The following is a 20,169-nucleotide window of genomic DNA, read 5'->3' on the forward strand; positions in this document are numbered from 1 at the left end:
ATTCATTCATGATGAAAAGTCTTGTCCAACTTGACAAAGAAAGGACCTTTTTTAACCAGGTGGAATGCCTACAAAAACTATATAGGAGACATCATAGTTAATATTGAAAAGTCGAAAGCTTTCCTCTTGAGTTGGGGAAACATAACAGGGATACCTGCTGTCATTGTTTGTATTAAATAGTGTGCTGGTGGTCTTAAGCAGCACAGTAAGGCAGACAGGCAAAAACAAACAAAGATACAAGAGGTGAAAGGGAGAGACAGAACTGTCATTGTTTGCAGGTATGATTATGTTCATGATATCCAAGAAAATTTACAGATTAATTACACAAATAACAGTTTAGCAGGATGCTAGATACAAAATCATACATTTTTTTCAAAATCATACATTTAAATTATCATATTAGAAAATGGATATAACAAAAATGTCACCAACTGTAATAGCAAAAAAAAACATATGAAACACTTGGGTATGGAGATGCGGGAGACTTAAGGCAAAAATTCTGAAGCATTATTTAGAGGCATTAAAGAACAATGAATTTTAAAAATGAGATTTTTTTTTATGATCATGAATTAGAGGACTCAATATTATAAAGGTATCTGTTTTCCCCCAATTTTTCTATATATTCAAATCAATCATATAAAAATCCCAACAGGATTTTATATGGAATTTTGTATGGAAGTATAAAGGGCCAAGAATAGTCAAAACATTCTTAAAGTATAAGATAGAAAGCTACAGTAATTAAGACATGTGATATTGGCATAAGGATAGACCAGTGGAACAGAAAAGAGAGCCCAGTTGCAGACCCTTACATATTTGACCACTTGATAAGACAAAGATGGTATTGCAGAGAAGTGGGGAAAGAATGAATTTTTCAGTAAAAGGTTCTGAGACAGTTGGTTATCCATATGGGAAATGGTGAATTTGAACTTCTACCCCATACCATATAATAATCAATTGCAGGTGGATTAAAGATTTAAATGTAAAAGGAAAAAACATAGAGCTTAGAAGATATTATAGAGGATTTTCTCTTTTCACCGCACCTGACGTTATTTACTTATTTTTTATTTTAGTGATATTTTATAATGAAAATTGTTGAGCATATAGAAAAAATGAAAGATCTATATAGTGAATACCTATATACCTACCACCTATATTCTACAATTAACACTTATATAAATATTGTTATATATCAGTCACTTTTTAAAGTCCCTTTTTTCAGTTCCTAAAATATCTTTTTGATTCTTTTCCCCAAAATTTGCTATTTTTTTAAACAAAAACAAAATTTTTTGCCTTTTGGTTACTATTTCTGCCTTTTTTAAAAAAACATTCTAAATGTTCTTATTTTATAATTTCTTTCAAATCTTCTATTATCTGTAGTACTTTGTAAGTGTTTTCGTAGTTTGCTGCTTCTGACTTTGTTGCAGTGGTTTGTTTCCTTGTGTGGTTTGCAGTTTTGATTGTCATCTCGTTCTCTGGATGTTTTTCGTATCCTGGATTTTAGAGGGGTTCTTATGGGGCAGTTCCATATGTGCTTTTGCTAGAGACTCAAGTCTTTAACTGAAGACCTGAGAACTTTATATGGACTGGTTTTAAAACGTTATTACCTAAGCTAAGGGTTCCTGCTTTGGATGAAAGGTGTACATTCTTTAGGTCCACCAATGACTGTGGTCTGAAATTCCAACCTTCTATGCATGACCTTTTCCATTTATACCTTGGTAGATGGTGAGTTTTTTGATGAGTTCAGGGGATAGCAAGTGATGATGTAGTGCCGTTTTTCTAGTCCCTGTTTCAAGGATGGAGACAGCCATTCATCTCTCTGAGCGTTTCACAGGGAGAGCTTAGTAGGCCTTCTACCATCAAGGTCCTGAGGCCTCATCTTTAGGTGCCTAGGGATTGCCCTGTCATGTTGAGCTCAGCTATGTATTAATTTTTATTTTATTTTATTTTATTTTGCGGTACGCGGGCCTCTCACTGTTGTGGCCTCTCCCGTTGCGGAGCACAGGCTCTGGACGCACAGGCTCAGCGGCCATGGCTCACGGGCGCAGCCGCTCCGCGGCATGTGGGATCTTCCCGGACCAGGGCACGAACCCGTGTCCCCTGCATCGGCAGGCGGACTCTCAACCACTGCACCACCAGGGAAGCCCTGTGTGTTTTATTTTATCCAGAGTTACAATATGGTGAAATCTCTCTCTTCCTTCTCTTCCTTTTTTCTTTCCCTGTTCTCTTTTCCCTACCCCTTTCTTTATGCACTCTTCAACCCATTTAGACTGGCTTTAGCACTTTTCACTGAACCAGTTTATTCAAGGCTGCAAAATACCTTTATTTGCTAAATCCAGTAGACCTTTTAAAGTTCTTATTTTCTTCCACGTCCTGCTTCTTTGCATCATTCAATACAATTGACCACTCTTTTCTCTTTAAAACAATTTCTTTTCTCTTGCTTTTGAAGATTTTATAGATTCTTCCTCCTTATCTCTCTTGCTGCTTCTGTATAGATTCCTTTGTTGACTCCTTCTCTTCTGCCTGAACTTTTTTTTGTCTCTTCTTATTTATTTGTTATGCTTAGAACATCTCATTTTTTATTGGACTCAGACTTAGAAGTAGAAGCTCTCAGAGAAGACAGCCTCTGTCTATTGGCAGTCTGTTCCTGGCGTTTTTCTTTGGCCTTCTTTATTCTGTTGCCAGAAGTTTAGCATATTCTGCAGCCTCTTCCTTATTTTTCTTAGTACGCTGTTTCTTCAGAGCAATACGCTGACATTTGTGTTGCAGAACACACGGAGTAACAAGATGGTGAATCTTGGGTGCTTTGGTCCTAGGTTTCTTACCTTTGTTTAGGGGCTTTCTCACAACATACTGGCGGACATCATCTTTATTTTTTTTTAACATCTTTATCGGAGTATAATTGCTTTACAATGGTGTGTTAGTTTCTGCTTTATAACAAAGTGAATCAGTTATACATATATCCCCATATCGCTTCCCTCTTGCGTCTCTCTCCCTCCCACCCTCCCTATCCCACCCCTCTAGGTGGTCACAAAGCACCGAGCTGATCACCCTGTGCTATGCGGCTGCTTCCCAGCAGCTATCTGTTTTACATTTGGTAGTGTATATATGTCCATGCCACTCTCTCACTTTGTCCCAACTTACCCTTCCCCATCCCCGTATCCTCAAGTCCATTCTCTAGTAAGTCTGCGTCTTTATTCCCATCTTGCCCTTGGGTTCTTCATGACCATTTTTTTGTTTGTCTTTTAGATTCCATATATATGTATTAGCATACAGTATTTGTTTTTCTCTTTCTGACTTATTTCACTCTGTCGGACATCATCTTTAGAGAGATTGAGAAGTTTGCGGATTCTGCTAGCTCTTTTGGCGACAAGGCACAATAGTATCAGTGAGTCAGGAATATCCTTCTCCCCTTTTTTTACGATGACCAAATTGAGAACACTCAGATTTGCATTCACAATGCAACCCCGTACAGATTTATGCTTTCTTTCTCCAGTCCTCCTTGGTCTGTAGCAGGAATGCCCCTTACTCAGTAGCAGGCGGACTCGGCCATGGGTCAAGACACCCTGCTTCATGGGGAAACCTTGTTTGTCGTTCCCACCACTGATTCGGACCACATAACCCTTCCATTCTTCACCCAGAGCGTCAGCAGCAACTTCTGTGGCCATACGCTTCTCATAAAAGGTATGAAGTTTTCGTTCATCATTCACTTCAATGAGTTTCTGGCAGCCAGTAGCTGGGAAAGAGATGTTCCGCTTTATCCTGAAGTGGCTGATTGCCTCCGAGGCACCACAAAAAAGAGCTGCCTAAACTTTAGGTGTTGGAGTTCTTCAGGTTAGGACCTGGGCCGTCTTCTTCTGTCTAACCACTGTCCTTAAGCATAGAATCATCATGCCACTGTTTAGAAATTTTTCACGTGGTTGGCTTTTATCCTTTAGGTCTTAGCTTAAATATTACTTCACAAGAAATCTTCCCTAACCACCCAATTTAAATAAATCCTCTACTTTACTCTCTTGCAACACTCTCATATATAATTTATAATTATAAATTTTTGCTTGTAACCTTATTTATAGGCTGACTGTGGTACTGGAAAGAAAGGGCCTTGAGGAGAGAAACTGTCTATTTGTCTGGCAATATGTATACTGCATCCAGTATAGTGCCTGGCACATAAGTACTCAGTAAATACGAGTCGAACAAATAAATTCTTGGAAATGATGGGGAAAACCAGGTCTATTTGGTATACTATCAGAAATATAAACATTTTAGAGAATACATTTTTATTGTTTTTCAAGTAAAAGTTACACTATCAAGTAAATAATAAATACATGAAGTGGCTAATTCACAACCTCATTAGATTACACATTATATTTTGAGGCCCTTTCTCCTCCGACCAAGAAATTATTTCACTTTTGAACTCTTTGTGGTAGGTACAACAAGAATTACTTACTCCCATTTTATTGATCAGACTATTTACTCAGAAATCTTGTCAACTTTGAATTATACAGCCTGCGAAACCCTCTCCCCTTCTTGATGTCACTCCTTTATTTCATATTTGTTCTTCACCTTCACATGACCTCGGAACCTTGACTTTAGTAACTTAGCCCCTCCTTAATTTATACTTCTTGAGCGCCACAAATTGATTTTTTACTTCTCTCAACACTTTGATTCCAACTTCTTTTCTTCCTAATCCTTTTTTTTCGGTACGCGGGCCTCTCACTGTTGCGGAGCACAGGCTCCGGACACGCAGGCTCAGCCGCTCCGCGGCATGTGGGATCTTCCCAGACCGGGGCACAAACCCGTGTCCCCTGCATCGGCAGGCAGGCTCTCAACCACTGCGCCACCAGGGAAGCCCCCTTCCTAATCCTTTTTTTGTCATACCTACTCACCAAGAACCTATCCCCACTCAGAAATATTTGCATTCTTCATTTCTACGTCTTTACTATAGTGCAGTGTAGGACTGGTGCCAACTCACTGGACTCCCAGAACTGCCAAGGAATCCTTTTACGCATCAACTCCCTCTTAGTCTCTTCAGCTGTCATTCTCAAACATTGATCTTTAAGCCCTCATCTTCCCTCAGCTACCCTTGTCCTTCCTCCATCTTCCCTTACTCCTAGCAGAAAACTTAAAGAAAATTTGGACTATCAAATGGTAATATCTGTATTATCTGTACCTGTAATATCTGCCATCAAACTTGGGTCTACCTCTTCCCATCCTTAAATATTTCTCCCTTGTTTCATAATCTGTCAAATGAAAATTCCTAACTACATCTGAATTCTGGATCCTAATCCTCTCTGTATTATCAAGGACCTTACATCTTTTTTCCTATCTTGGCAAACTCACTTTGCACTCATTCATTTCCTATCACCAATAAACATGCTCACACATTCTTGGGGGAAAAGAACCACTAAAATTACAAAAAAAAAACCCCTTACTCTGTTGACTCTTACTCTCTGTAACTGCCATCTTTTCTTTTTACTTGTCTTTAGAACCAAAATTCTGAAAGAATAGTCTCTACACTCACTGCCTTCTATTCTTTTTTTTTTTAATTTTCATTTTTATGAAAGTTGTACATAGTTTTAAAGCAAATAGCTTTACCCATGCTTTTAACTGAAAACAAAAACAAAAATTGCAGTCCCATTTTGATACCCTTAGTATCTTGTTAAATATTGATAAGATATTTTAAAAATATGTGTAAGATATGAAGAGTAACTACAGACACTCTGTGTCTTCTGCTCAGTTTAAGAAGAACATTATCCATAACTTTATGATCCCGTCCCATTTCTTCCTCCTTCAGAGGTAAGCACTGTCCTGGATTCTGTGTTTATCATTCACTTACAATTTTTCAGGTAGGTTTTTGCTGTTGCTGAGATAAAATTCACCGTTTTAACCATTATATAATATAGAGTTTAGTGACTTAGCATATTCACAATGTTGTACAACTGTCACCACTAATTCCAGAACATTTACATCATCCCAAGAAGAAACCTTGTACCCTTTAGCAGTCATTCCTCATTCCCCCTCTTCTCCCTCCCCCAGCAACCACTTTCTGTCTCTATACGTTTGCCTATTCTGGACATTTCATATAAATTAAATCATTCAATATGTGGCCTTTTGTATCTGACTTCTTTTACTTAGCATAATGTTTTCAAAGTTCATCCATATAAATAGCATATATCAGTACTTTACTCCTTTTTAGGGCTGAATAATATTGCATTGTATGAATATACTAGTTTGTTTAATTATTCATCAGTTAATGGACATATGAGTTGTTTCCACTTTTTGGCTGTTATGAATAATGCTGCTTTGAATATCTTGTACAAGTTTTTGTGTGAATATATTTTTCAATTCTCTTTTGTATATACCTAGGAATGGCATTGCTAGTTATATGGTAACTCAGTGTTTAACTTTTAAGGAACCGCCAGACTCTTTTCCACAAATGGTTGCACCATTTTGTTTTCTCACTCGTACTATATGAGAGTTACAATTTCTCTACATTCTCATCAACACTTATTCTTTTCTGTCTTTTCTATTATAGCCATCCTAGTAGGTGTGAAGTAGTAGTACCTTCTTGTGGTTTTGGTTGAGCATCTTTTCATGTGCTTATTGGCCTTTTTTTTTTTTTTTTTTTTTTTTTGCGGTACACGGGCCTCTCACTGTTGTGGCCTCTCCCGTTGCAGAGCACAGGCTCCGGACGCGCAGGCTCATCAGCCATGGCTCACGGGCCTAGCCGCTCCGCGGCATGTGGGATCTTCCCGGACCAGGGCACGAACCCATGTCCCCTGCATCGGCAGGCGGACTCTCAACCACTGCGCCACCAGGGAAGCCCCTTATTGGCCTTTTTAACTATGTTCTTTGGAGAAATGTCTTCAGATCTTTTGCCCATTTTTTAAATTGGGCTGTCCTTTTATTGTTGAGTTACAAGAATTCTATATGAATTCTGGAACGAGTCCCTTGTCAGGTGTATGACTTGCAAATATTTTCTTCCACTTTTTGTTGTCATTTCACTTGATAATGCCCTTTGGTGCTCAGAGTTTAAAAATTTGATGAAGTCCATTTTATCTTTGTTTCTTTTGTTGCCGGTGTTTTTGATGTCATATTTAAGAACCCATTGCCTAATCCAAGGCCATGAAAAGTTACACCTCTGCTTCCTTCTAAGAGTTTTATAGTTTTAGCTCTTAACATTTAGGTCTTTGATATATTTTGAATTAATTTTTATATGTCATGTGGGCTTCCCTGTTGGCGGAGTGGTTAAGAATCTGCCTGCCAATGCAAGGGACACAGGTTTGAGCCCTGGTCCGGGAAGATCCCACATGTGGCGGAGCAACTAAGCCCGTGTGCCACAACTACTGAGCCTGAGCTCTAGAGCCTGCAAGCCACAACTGCTGAGCCCATGTGCCACAACTACTGAAGCCTGCGTGCCTAGAGCCTGTGCTCTGCAACAAGAAAAGCCACGACAATGAGAAGCCTGCGCACCACAACGAAGAGTAGCCCCCGCTCACCACAACTAGAGAAAGGCCGCGCACAGCAACGAAGACCCAACATAGCCATAAATAAATAAATTTATTTTTAAAAATTTTATATGTCATGTTTGGTAGGGGGTCCAAATTCAGTCTTCTGCATGTGCCTACCCAGTTGTCCCAACACTATTTGTTGAAAAGACTATTTTATCCCCATTGAATGGTCTTGGCCATTCGAAAATCAGTTGACCATAGATATATAGGGTTTTTTCTCTCAATTATTGGTATATTCCATTGATCTTTATGTCTTTGCAGTAACACACTCTCTTGATTACTGTTGCTTTGTAACAAGTTTTGCAATTGAGAAGTGTGAGCCCTTCTACTTTATTCATTTTCAGGATTGTTTTGGCTGTTCTTGGTCCCTTGTAATCCTATGTGAATTTTAGAATCAGCTTGTCAGTTTCTATAAAGAAGTCAGCTGGGATTCTGATAAAGATTATGTTGAATCAGTAGATCAGTTCGGGGAGTATTGCCATCTTAACAATGTTAAGTCTTCCAGTCCATGAACATAGGATGTTTTTTCATTTATTTACATCTTCTTTATTTCTTTCAATAATGTTTTTTTAAGCTCTATTTCTTTTGTTAAATTTAATCCTAAGAATTCTCATTTTTTATGCTACTGTGATATTTTTATATTGATCTTGTATCCTACAACTTTGCTAAACTCATTTAGCAGCTCTAGTAGGTTTTTTTTGTGGATTCTTTAGGGTTTATTACATATAATACCATATCATCTGTGAAAAAAGATAGCTTTACTTCTTCTTTCTCCCGTCTGCTTTCCCATCTGGATGCCTTTTTTTTTTTTTTTTTTAACATGTCTAATCGCCCTGCTTAGAACTTCCAATATGATGTTGAGTAGAAATGACAAGAGCAGATAGCTCTGTCGTAGAGGGGAAGAGACATCTTTGTTCTGATTTTAATGGGCAAGCTTTCAGTCTTTAACTTTTTTTTTTTTTAAGTGAAAACTTTTATATTTTGAATTAGTCAGCAGGACTCAGTTTAGATGATCCCAATTTTGTTGGCAACATCCAAAGCGTCATAGTCAGGAGCCAGTCGAACATATGCCTTCTTCTCTCCATCAGGCCTGATCAGGGTGTTGACCTTAGCCACGTCAATGTCATAGAGCTTCTTCACAGCCTGTTTAATTTGGTGCTTGTTAGCCTTGACATCCACAATGAACACCAGTGTGTTGTTGTCTTCTGTTTTCTTCATGGCTGACTCGGTGGTGAGGGGGAACTTGATGATGGCATAGTGGTCAAGCTTGTTTCCCCTAGGGGCGCTCTTCGGAGGATATTTGGGCTGCCTCCTGAGCCGCAGTGTTTTGGGCCGTCGGAAGGTGGGTGACGTCCAGATCTTTTTTTTGTGGCTGTGGACGCCTTTCAACACTGCTTTCTTGGCCTTCAAAGCCTTTGCTTTGGCTTCGGCTTTGGGAGGGGCAGGGACTTCCTTCTTCGCTTTCGGCGCCATCTTCGTGAAAAGGGGGGTCTTTAACTTTTAAGTATGATGTTAGCTGGGGGGTTTTCCTAGATGCCCTTATCAGATTGAGGAAGTTCCCTTCTATTTGTAGTTTGTTGAGTGTTTTTCTCATGAAAGGGTGATACATTTTGTCAAATGCTGTTTTTGCATCTATGAAAAAAATAACATGAGGTTCCCCCCACCCCCATTAATGTGGTATATTATATAGATTTCATTTTTATATGTTGAACCATCTTTGCATTCCTGGGATAGATCCTACTTGGTCTTGGTCATGGTGTATAATCTTTTTAGTATGCTGCTGGATTTGGTTTGCTAGCAATTTGTTCAGGATTTTTGCATCTATATATAAGAGATGTTAGTCTGTAGTTTTCTTGTGATGTCTTTGTATCAGGGTAATACTGGTTTCATGGAATGAATTAGAAAGTGTTATCAACTCTTTTATTTTCTCTTCCTTTTTAAGATGGTTTTACCATGTGTTTCATATCCCTAAATGTGTATTGTTTAATGTAACTGTTTTTGACTTCTATATAAATGGATTCATATATTTCCTGGTATACACGTATGAGAGTTTATCCAGGGTATGGCTTTTATTTGTTATTATTTGATTGCTTTAAAGTAGTTAAACCTGTGTGTTTTTCCTAAACACTGCTTCACCTGTAGCCTGTGTATATTGATATATAATGTTGTCGTTATCATTTTTTCCCTAGATATTCTAGTTTCAGATTTGTAGAAAGGCCTTTTTAAAAATGTTAATTCCCAGTTTCATTGTACTGTGTTCATATATGTTGCTCATATTATTTCTTCTTTGGGGGATTTATTATGGTTTCCTCTGTAGCCTAGTAGGGTCTTTTGGGGTGAGTGTTCTATGAGTACTTTTATAAAAGATGTATGCCCTATTTTCAGGCACATAACTGTGTTAAAATATCCTTAAGGTGTTCTGTATCCTTGTTTATTTTTTATCTCTTTGACCTGTCATGTAATGAGATGATTTGAGTCTCCTTACTTTAGTATATTCATGTGTTTCCCTTGAATCTCCTCTAATTTCTGTTTTATGGATGTTGCTGCTAGATTATGATAGTTAGATATTAAGATTTTTAGATACCATGAGTTGACCTCATTGACATTATAAGTACCTTTATCTTGTTTAAAGCTTTTAATGTAAATTCTACCTTGATTGAAAAACCCTGACTCCTGCTTTCATTTTTTGTATATGTATTGCTTAGTATGTCTCCATCCTTTTGAATCTTTCTGAATCACCCTGTTTTGAATGTGCCTCTTATGATCATCATAGAGTTGGGTTTTGCTTTGTGTTACAGTATGAAAAATTTTTTTTGAGTTAATTTTTTATATTTTATGTGACAGATATGTTTAGTTCATATTTATCTTTTTAAATCGCTGACTCTGTTTTTCTTCTCTGAGTGTAAGGTAGATAAAGCTATAGATAGATGGATAGATATAGATAGGTGGATATAGGTTGGATTATATTTTTGTTGTAATTACCTATATAACTTAATAAAATTACCTTTCGTTCTTTATTTCTTTTAGAGAGTATCCATCATTTTCATACTGTAAGCAGGGGAAAGTTTCCTTGTTTCCTCTTTTTCCTCCCTTTCATTTCGTCTACCACCTAATAACAGTAAACTTAGTGTGTATGTAGCATACAATTAAATATGGTTGTATAATACTTACATAATTTTCAGTTTTAAATGGAGTTCTTTTTTACGTCTATTATAGTTGTAACAAAAGGCAAATTCTAATTCCCATTTACTTATCTCTACCACCCTCCCCATCTTACATTAGTTATACCATTTCTTTCTTATGAGGGCATATAACATGTACATTGTAATCTGACACCCTAGTAGCCCCACTTCTTTTAACCTCAATTCTACGTGTAAATGTATTCAAAGCAGCCTTCCAGTCCTTCTGTTGAGTTTTTCCTCATCACTTCTGCTGTTTATTTCCTAGTAACTTCTTTAAAGGGGGTTGTACAAACAATATTTCCTGAATTATTTATATATATATAATATATATGAGATTATATTTTATATTATATATTTATAATATGAGGTTATATAATCTCATATGTTATATGAACCTATAAAAATAATTCAATCACATATATAAATATATGTACATTATAAAATCCTTGGTTAATACTTTCTTTCCTTAGATATCTTGTAGTGTTGTACCACTGGCTTCTGGAATTGAATATAATCCTGAAGAAATTGAAGGCTGGGCTAATTTCTCCCTTTGATGGTTTTACCTAGCTGCTCAGAGGAGTCTTTCTTTACCTTTAAGATTCAATAACTTTACTGCAGTGTTGATTATGACCACTGTTTTGGGACTGTTTTCATTGGCACAAAATGTGCCCCTTCAACATGTAGATCAAGGCATGTGGTGGGGGTTTTTTGTTTTGGTTTTGGGTTTTTGGCCTGTATATTTGAAGGGATTTGGATATTTGTATGTTTGAAGGGATGTCTCCCATTGCTCCAATCCAAGTTCTTCCCTCTGCTTTTTCTAGATCTCAGAAATTCTTGATGAGTGCAAGAGATGTAGGTATATCACTTCAAGTGAGCCGTTTATCATAATTGAAGTATGTTTTTGCTGTCATTTTCTGAAAATCTGCTACTGCTGGCCTTTTTTCACTGCTCACTTGGCCTTGAATGGCTTCTGCTTCATTTCTCCTCACATACTTCTCTTAAGCCTTTTTCTCTTATGCATTTTTTCATTCTCCAGATCATATCACTATTTTGCTTTTGTGTGGTATTCAAGAGAAAAAGAAAGTTGTTTTCCTGTGTTGCCACATTCATACCAGAAATCCTGGTATTGTTGTTTTCTGTTAGTTTGTTTGTTTTTTATGTATCCAGCAAGCTTCCATTACTAGTGTTTGGTAAGAGTTTATTATCTGAAGAGTTTGTTGGATTTTGTACATAATGTCTGCAGATAGTGACATTTCAGCATCATCTTTTCCAGGTTTTACACCGTCCTTGCCTCCCTCCTTCCCTTCCTTCCTTTTCCTTGCTTCCACCCTCTACCTCCCTTTCCCCCTCCCCTCCCATTTCACTTCAGTGTTACCATTTCAGCTACATCTTAGGAGTTGAGGTGTGTCATTTTTATCTCTCAGTTTGAAATATTTTCTACTTGATGATGATTTCTTCTTTACTAAGTTATTTAAAAGTATTTCTTAATTTTCAAATATGTGACTGTTTTTTCCCCTGATTATTGTATTACTGACTTCTAATTTAATTGTAATACAGAGAATAATACCAGTTGTTTGAAATGTGTTAAAGTGGTCAGTTTTCTTAAATGCTCTGTGTTTACTTGAAAAGAATATGTATCCTCTAGTTGTTGGCTGCAGTTTTACACATATCCTATTTGTTTTGAGACTGTTAATTGTATTCCTTGAATCAGCTATACTCTTACTAAATTTTTTTGCTTGCTTGAACTATCAGTTACTGAGAGAGGAATGTTAATCTCCCACTGATGGTGGATTTTTCCATTTCTTCTTATAGCTTTGGCATTTTTGCTTATATATTTTGAAGCTGCATACAACTTTATAATTAATAGATTGAGCCTGTTATTATAAAGTGATATTTTTGCCTTAAAGTTTCTTTTGTCTGATATCAATTTTGATAGCTTTATTTTGGTTAGTGTATTTTCTGATGTCTTTTTCCACCATTTTTCTTTTAGCTTTTATAATCAACATTCAGTTGGATTATTTGTAGGTGTTTTATCTAGTCTTCCAATATCTTTCCCCCCACCCCAGTCTCTCTTAATTGGAGTATTTAATCTAAATATAGGTAATGTCATTTCCAGTATATTTGGATTTAAATCTGCCATCTCATTTTGTCCTTTCTATTTTTTCCACCTCCCTTTTCCCCACTTCTTTTCCTCTTTATTTCTGCATTCTTTTGTTGGTCTCAGCAAGAAATATTGGACTGGGAGATGTCTAGCATATTGATGAAGTCACGGAAATGGATTAAATCACCCAGGGAGAAAGGAAAAACACAGTATCAGAGATGAAGAATTCTCTCCATGAGCTTATCAGCAGACTAGACACAGCAGAAGATAGAATCAGTAAATTTGAAGACAAATCAATATAAATTATCCAAACTGAAGTTGAAAGAAAAAGTAAAAAAACAGAACAGACTATCCAAGATCAATGGGGTAATATCCAGACAGTTTAATACAATATTACTAAAGTCCCAACAGGAGAGAGAAATGGGATAGATTCCAAGAGATGATGGCTGAGAAGTTTTCTCTTTTCTTTTTTTAGTGGGACATAAAATTATGACTTTTTTTTTTTTTTTTAATTATGACATTTTAAGAGTAAATGAAATATATGGTGAAGTGGTCTCAGGCCCTTGGGAAGAAGAAAATTCAAACTTCTTTAGAACAAGTTAGGCTTCAAAAAACTCCTAGCTAGGGATTTCCCTGGTGGGCCAGTGGTTAGGACTCAGTGCTTTCACTGCCGTGGCCTGGGTTCACACCCTGGTTGGCGAACTAAGCCATGCAGCCAAAAAAAAAAAAGAAATCATAGATAAAGCTCCCCAAAACAGAAGATCATAGTCATATCACAAATCCAACTGAGAAACTAGACACTATGGGCTAGAGTTAATGGAGAAAAAAGAAGAGTAGAGTCAGACCCCTTAAGACTTAAGATATTGGAGTTGTCAGCTCAGATTACAGTGCATAAAACAAGAATATTTAATATGTTTAAGAATAAAAAGGGATTGAGATCATGAGTAAAGGGCAAGAGACCATATAAAAACTCAATGAGAGGATTTAATAGCATTTTGCACAAAGTTGAATATTAAATTGTAACACATCTGAAGAAGTATCAGGATGCAGGAAAAAATGGAGAGAGGGAGGGCAAGAAAGAAAGAGAGAGAAATGGAAAATACGTGAAGAGATTAAGAGTTAGATGATAAAGAATGAGAAGCTCTAATGTGTCTAGACAGAGTTCCAGAACGAAAGAAAAAAAAAGAATAGGGCAGAGGCAGTGTTCAAAGAGGAGATCCCAGAATTTGATGAAAGACACAACTCACAAATTCAGGAAGCCTAATGAATCTCGAGCAAGATAAAAAAGAAGTCTACGTGTAGACACATCCTAGTAAAACTGTACAATACCATAGAAAAATACACAATCTTAGAAGAACTGTTGTAGTAACATGGAAGTCAGAATACAGTGTCAATTCTGTTATAATCTAATGGAATGTTGAATGTGCTCAGAGCAAACAACCATCAACCTAGAATTGCACACCCAGCAAAAATATCTTTTAAGAGTAGAGATTAGGGCTTCCCTGGTGGCGCAGTGGTTGAGAGTCCACCTGCCGATGCAGGGGACACAGGTTCGTGCCCTGGTCCGGGAAGATCCCACATGCCACAGAGCGGCTGGGCCCGTGAGCCATGGCCGCTCAGCCTGCGTGTCCGGAGCCTGTGCTCCGCAATGGGAGAGGCCACAACGGTGAGAGGCCTGCATACCGCAAAAAAAAAAAAAAAAAAGAGTAGAGATTAAAAATAGATAAATTTTTGGATAAAAAAATCAATTTGCCACCAGAAGACTCTTCTAAAAGAAATTTCAAAGAAAGTATTTAAGAAAGAAGGAATGTGATTCCCTTTGAAAGACTTGAGATGCAATAAAGAATCTCTTACAATCAATATTTAATTGGATTGTATGTGGTTTTTTTGTTTTCTGTTTTTGCGGTACGCGGGCCTCTCACTGTTGTGGCCTCTCCCATTGCGGAGCTTAATAGCCAGACAACATGAAATTGCCCAGGATGCTGAGAGAAAACTATTGAGAAGGATCGAATAGGGAAAAAAATCATAATGTGTTATATATTCACTTCTCAATTTTAACTAATTTATCCAAATGAGTTCAATACTGGCATTCCACAAAATACATTAGCCTTCTCTTGCATACTGATTAAATAGCTCATGTGAGAAATAGTGGAGAGATGTTAGATGATAGAGATGCTTTGAAAGTGTATCCAAAAGATACTAAACTGAATAAAAGAAAGGCTGATTGTAGAGCCTTTGAAATGAGATTTATCTTTAGGTCTGTTAACTAGAAGGAGCTACTTATCTACCCTGCTGTAGAAGGCTAGCAAGGAATCATTTATCATTCCTTTCCCCTTCTCATTCTTCTGTGCTGCTTTATAGCAAATGAATATTCTCAACTTGCTTTGAGATGTCTAGTTTTTAAGTGGAACTGCTGAGGCAAATTGGACCACTTCTTTGGATCAGTCCCACAGTTTTGAGCCAAAACCTCATTAAGACTAATGGATGACCAACAGATCTGTGTTGGCAGTGCATCTTATTTGAAGAATAATCTTGTAACGTTTAACCCCATAGCTGGCCACAGTCTCAAGTAATGCTTTTTGCTATAAAGTCTAAAAAGTTGAACGTTAATAGTTACTCCAGCTTCTTTTGGTTAGTAACTTGCCTGGCATATTGTTTTCTGTCCTTTAACTTTCAACTTTCTAAGTCCTCACGTTTTAGGGATATCTCTTATAATCAGCATGTAGTTGAATTTGTTTTTCTGACAGTTTTTTATTTTAATACTTTACATTTCTAGTGATTACTTATAAATCTGTTTCTTACATCTTTTTACTTTCTATTTTCCTGTTTTTTTGTTGTCTGTCTTACCTTTATAAAATTGAAGTTATCTTAATCTTTCCCCCTTTGCTACTCCTATTTTTCTGATAACAACCCTTGGAATTCTAATACAAATTATGCTTAATTTAACAAAGTCTAAAGTTAACTCCATCTCAATCAGTAGAAGGACTCTAGAACGCTTTAATTTCAAACACCCTTTCCTATTATATATGGCTGTGTCTGCTAGCATTTTTTTTTAACTCTTTTCCATCCTGCAAGCTAGGTGGTGTTGTTACTGTTGTGATTATTAATCTGTATATTAATTTCATTTCTTACCACTTACTTTTAGTATTTCAGACTTTTTGTCTGGCATCATTTTCCTTCCTTAAAACAGTGACTTTCAAGTCCTCAGTAAGAATATTTTTAATATTACAACCACACAAACACAACTGAAACAGAAGTTTTAGAAGACAGTATTTACCTTTATTATGTGAAATATCCTCTGTATTTTTCTACTCTTTTTTTTTTTTTCCTTTTTTTCTGCCTGTTACAATCTACGAAATCAATGTCATGACCCACTAGTGGGTCACAATCTATGATTTCAGAAATACTGCTTTAGGAAGTTCCTTTTTAATGGATCTATAGGTGGGAAATTCTCTTTTTATCTGGAAGTACCTTTATTTCATCATTTCTGAAAAATATTTTCATTTGGTATACAGATGAAAATGTTTTCTCTCACACACCAAAGCATACTATCTTCCATCTTTTGATGTTGCTTTTGAATCTTCTGTCAATCTGATTGTGGGTGATCCTTAATTTTTTTCTGGGTAGTAGTATGATTTCATTGTCTTTGCTCCCATAGTTATGGGACTCAATGAGTGTTTCTAGGTGCTTATTTTTATTTAGCCTGTGTGGTATACCTGTGCTTCCTGTACCTCCGGAGTCATGTCTTTCATCAGTTCTGAAAAATTCTCAGCCATTTCTATCAATAGAAATATAATTCACTTACTATAAAACTCACCCTTTTAAAGTGTACAGTTCAGTGGTTTTTAGTATATTCCACAAGGTCGTGCAACCATTGTTACAATCTAATTCCAGAACGTTTTCACCACCCTGCTACATTTTTTTGAGCTATATCTTGACTGTCTTTTAACCCATCCTCTAGATAGTTGGTGAATTTTTTTGTTTATTTTTTACAATTAGGTTTTTCAGTTGTAAAAATCTCATTTGGTTCTTTCTGCAATCTGCCTATTCTTTTGGTTTTGATTTTTTAGTGTTTTATGTTTGCTAATTTTTGTAATTCCATTTTATATTTTAAACATTTTATAGTTACTTTATATTCTGTAACAGACTATTCCAAAATCTGAGTTCTTGGGAACTAAATCTATTGCTTATTTTTTGTGACTCTTGCTTGTGATAGATTTATTTCCTTTTGTGTGTATAGTAATCTTTGATTGTAACTCATATTTTATTGATCCTAATCTAGGAAAAAATTTGGGACCAAAATTGAGGATGCTTTCTGAGAATATATTTTATTCCCACTGCCAAAACCCAGAGATCCTGGGATTTCCAGCCTACTTCCAGGTTCTTTTCCTTACTAGTGAGGCTTCTCAAGTTTAGTTCCCCCACCTTGCTCAAACCTCAAGCACGAGTGTCACCCACATGTCCTAAGGAGAGCCCTTGCCCATCACAGCTCTGATGTCAGTTTCAGGTCATAGCTGATTTTTAAATTTTGTTTTGTTTTTTCTTCTCCGATTGCCCTTCTTGGGGATTTACTTTTCTCTCTGTGGTTTCTGCAGTGCAGTGAAAATTGTGTTTTATATATCTGGTTAGTTGAGGGGTTTTTAGCCAGGGATAGGAGTAGGGAATGCCACAGTATCTAGTCCACCACACTGCCAGAAGAGAAAGTAAAATTAAACTCTGAACTTTGTTTGAAGACAACCGTTAGTATAACCACACGCTAATTACCCCACCATATTGCTACTTCTGCTCTATCTGACTTTAACTGGTACCATTAAATGTTATGAAAAGCCCTTTTTCCCTCTTCAGGGAAGACTGCTTTTTTATAACATTCACTTAAAACTCTACCAAGTCATTTTTTGTTTTATTTTGTGGTTCTTACAGGATTATGTTGATAAAGAGAAGGCAATTGCCAAAGCGTTGGAAGACCTCAGAGCCAACTTTTACTGTGAACTCTGTGATAAGCAGTATCAGAAACATCAGGAATTTGACAACCATATCAACTCCTATGATCATGCACACAAGCAGGTGAGGAACGGTTAATTTCTAACAAAGAAAAAGATACTTTATTTGTTATAACTATTGCATTTTATGAGTGTACCCCAAAAAACTTGTTGACTATGGTTTCTTGTATCTGCCTGTCTTTATCTGAGGTCATCTGACTGACTTGACTTTTCTCCAGTGACAGAGTCCTGACATTGACCTCATCCTTCCAAGATTGTATGTAGAGTGAAGAATTGTGAGCTTCATAAATCGTGCATAAAATTTTTGGCTTTGAGTGGTTTCTAAATTTGTATTTTTCAACTAAGGATCACTGGGAGCTTTGTTTCCCTTTCTCCCCCTTTCTGAACTTGTTAAACTTTGAATAGTTATCTCAGACTGTGGTCATTTCCTCTTCTGTATCTAAGAATTCATGCTGTATTGGTTATTTCCTAGCAGTAAGTCATTTTGTTACTTGGTATACCTTGGAGGATAGATAAATTTTGAGGAGGAAAATCAAGTTAGATGCTATTTTAACTTCAACAGAAAATTCTGATGCTGCATGTTGAAGAGCTTGCTGAAAAATGAATTACACCTTCTTTATGGTCTTTTTCTTTTCTTTTCTTTTCTATTCTATTCTTTTCTTTCTTTCTTTTTTTTTCTTTCTTTCACTGATTTAGAAAAGAAACTTATTCCTAACTAGTACTGGCATAAAGAAGGCGGCAATAATTCCCTTGGGGGATTTTAGAAGGAGGAAATGAATCTTTACATCTATAGAACAATTCTAACTTATTAAAGAATTTTGAGCCATTTGATCTTAGGTGACTTTAGCAGAACTTGCTAAGTCTTTGGGGATACAATGGTTGTAGTTGTTAAATTTGTAAGATTTATGAGCATTACTGGAATGCTCTCGTAAGCTGGACCTGTCAAACCAACTTTTTTTTTTTTTTTTTTTTAACCTTTGTTTCATCTTCCAACCAACCATAAGATTTTAGTGCACATAAAAGGCGAGCTTTGACTAAGTTTTCTTTTACTGGCACAGGAATAGTTTGTAAGCTGGTTGTGGTCTTATACTTTTTCCACGTTTAACCACACCTAACCCGTTTAAGATTCTTCCACTGATAGAGTTATATTGAAGACAGCTTTTCAACTTTTTATACAACTTTGGACATTGTTTTAATATATTGTCAGCTCTACTTGATTTGAGGAAGAGAAATCTAGAGAGCATATATATGGACAAGATATATTAGCAATTACCTTACTACTTCAAAGAATCATCTGTCAAGAAAGACAAATGCAACAGTGAATATTGCTCATCCAGTAACTTTTCCAGCTTTTTGGTGTGTGTGTAGTTCAGATTTGGGGTTTTGGTTTTGTTTTGTTTGTTTGGAGGAATTAACAAAGATATTTAACATCTAAATACATATCTACCATTTTGGGCTCTTGAGAATTTCTTCAGTTAAGAATTGTGTATGATAAATTAAAAGAATTGATATATGTATAACTAAATCACTTTGCTGTACACCTGAAACTAACACATTATAAATCAACTATACTCCAATATAAAATAAAATTTTTTTAAAAAATGAAAAGATTCCAGAGGAAACTTTAGGCACCAAAAAAGAACAATTAGAAAGGTTACATTTTTAGTTGAAAGAAGTTTCTTGACTTCCCTTTCAATTAGAAAAAAATGAACCAGGAAAAGTGTGATTCAAACTTGAATCATGTATAGACTTACTTTTTAAGGGGAAAAAATTCTATCAGAGCAAAACAGATTTACAAATTAAATCTGAGCAAAAATACGGAACTAATAAAATTCGCATTGACAACATTAATGTGATGGATGGTAATGTTTTAGTGATATTGCTCTCAGTTTGAGAGTAGTAGAAATTATTACAACTGATTCATTTGAATTTGACATGTTTATTCTCCCGTGCACCTTGTGTTGCCTCTGTTCTCTCATCACTTTTCTCTTTTGCAGTGATTCTCCATCTGGGGAGATTTTGTCCCCCAGGGGACACTTGGCAATGTCTGGAGACATTTTTGATTATCACAACTAGGGAGATGGTGCTACTGGCACCTAGTGGGTAGAGACTAAGTGTGCCGCTAAACATCCTACAATTCACAGAAAAGCTCCTTGCAACAAAGAATTACCTGGCCCAAAATGTTGATCAGTAGCGCTGAGGTTGAGAAACTGTTCTCTTAAGACTACTGAAAAACTTTCAAATACATATGATATTGTGGTATTGTTTGGCCTTTGTTTGGTACAAACCAGTCAGTTTCATTTTAAGTCCCCAGTTATGTTGTAAACATTTCTATGTTCTCATCTAAATGATCTCAAATATTTATTATTATTACTCTT

The 20,169-nt window shown here is 36.3% G+C and overlaps 2 protein-coding genes and 1 pseudogene across 3 annotated transcripts in view; 1 reads left to right on the top strand and 2 right to left on the bottom strand.

The window, feature by feature from the left end:
• GPATCH8 (G-patch domain containing 8) overlaps positions 1 to 20,169 on the top strand; it is a 73,165-nt gene that overhangs the window by 34,474 nt on the left and 18,522 nt on the right. The window contains exon 5 of the mRNA XM_065897645.1: positions 17,712 to 17,855. Coding sequence (XP_065753717.1) covers positions 17,712 to 17,855 — 144 coding nt within the window. The remainder of the gene's footprint in view (positions 1 to 17,711; positions 17,856 to 20,169) is intronic.
• On the bottom strand, positions 2,668 to 3,665 carry LOC136138354 (small ribosomal subunit protein eS6-like). Its single transcript, XM_065896994.1, has 2 exons — positions 3,305 to 3,665; positions 2,668 to 2,864 (listed from the first exon to the last, which is right to left on the bottom strand). Exons 1-2 carry the CDS (start codon positions 3,663 to 3,665, stop codon positions 2,668 to 2,670), a joined length of 558 nt encoding a protein of 185 aa, XP_065753066.1.
• Positions 8,469 to 8,981, bottom strand: LOC136138475 (large ribosomal subunit protein uL23 pseudogene; annotated as a pseudogene). Its single transcript, XR_010656785.1, has one exon. The product of XR_010656785.1 is annotated as a large ribosomal subunit protein uL23 pseudogene (transcript).

Source organism: Phocoena phocoena, chromosome 19 (genome assembly GCF_963924675.1).
Source record: "Phocoena phocoena chromosome 19, mPhoPho1.1, whole genome shotgun sequence".
NCBI classification, from domain to species: Eukaryota; Metazoa; Chordata; class Mammalia; order Artiodactyla; family Phocoenidae; genus Phocoena; species Phocoena phocoena.

What these genes read in the sequence shown, in the direction of transcription:
- LOC136138354 (XM_065896994.1), bottom strand. Translation starts at nt 3,665, where the DNA reads ATGGCCACAGAAGTTGCTGCTGACGCTCTGGGTGAAGAATGGAAGGGT. An exon ending in TAAAGATGATGTCCGACAGA is followed by an intron (nt 2,865 to 3,304) that starts GTGAAATAAGTC and finishes AAAAAAATAAAG; the next exon opens with ATGATGTCCGCCAGTATGTT.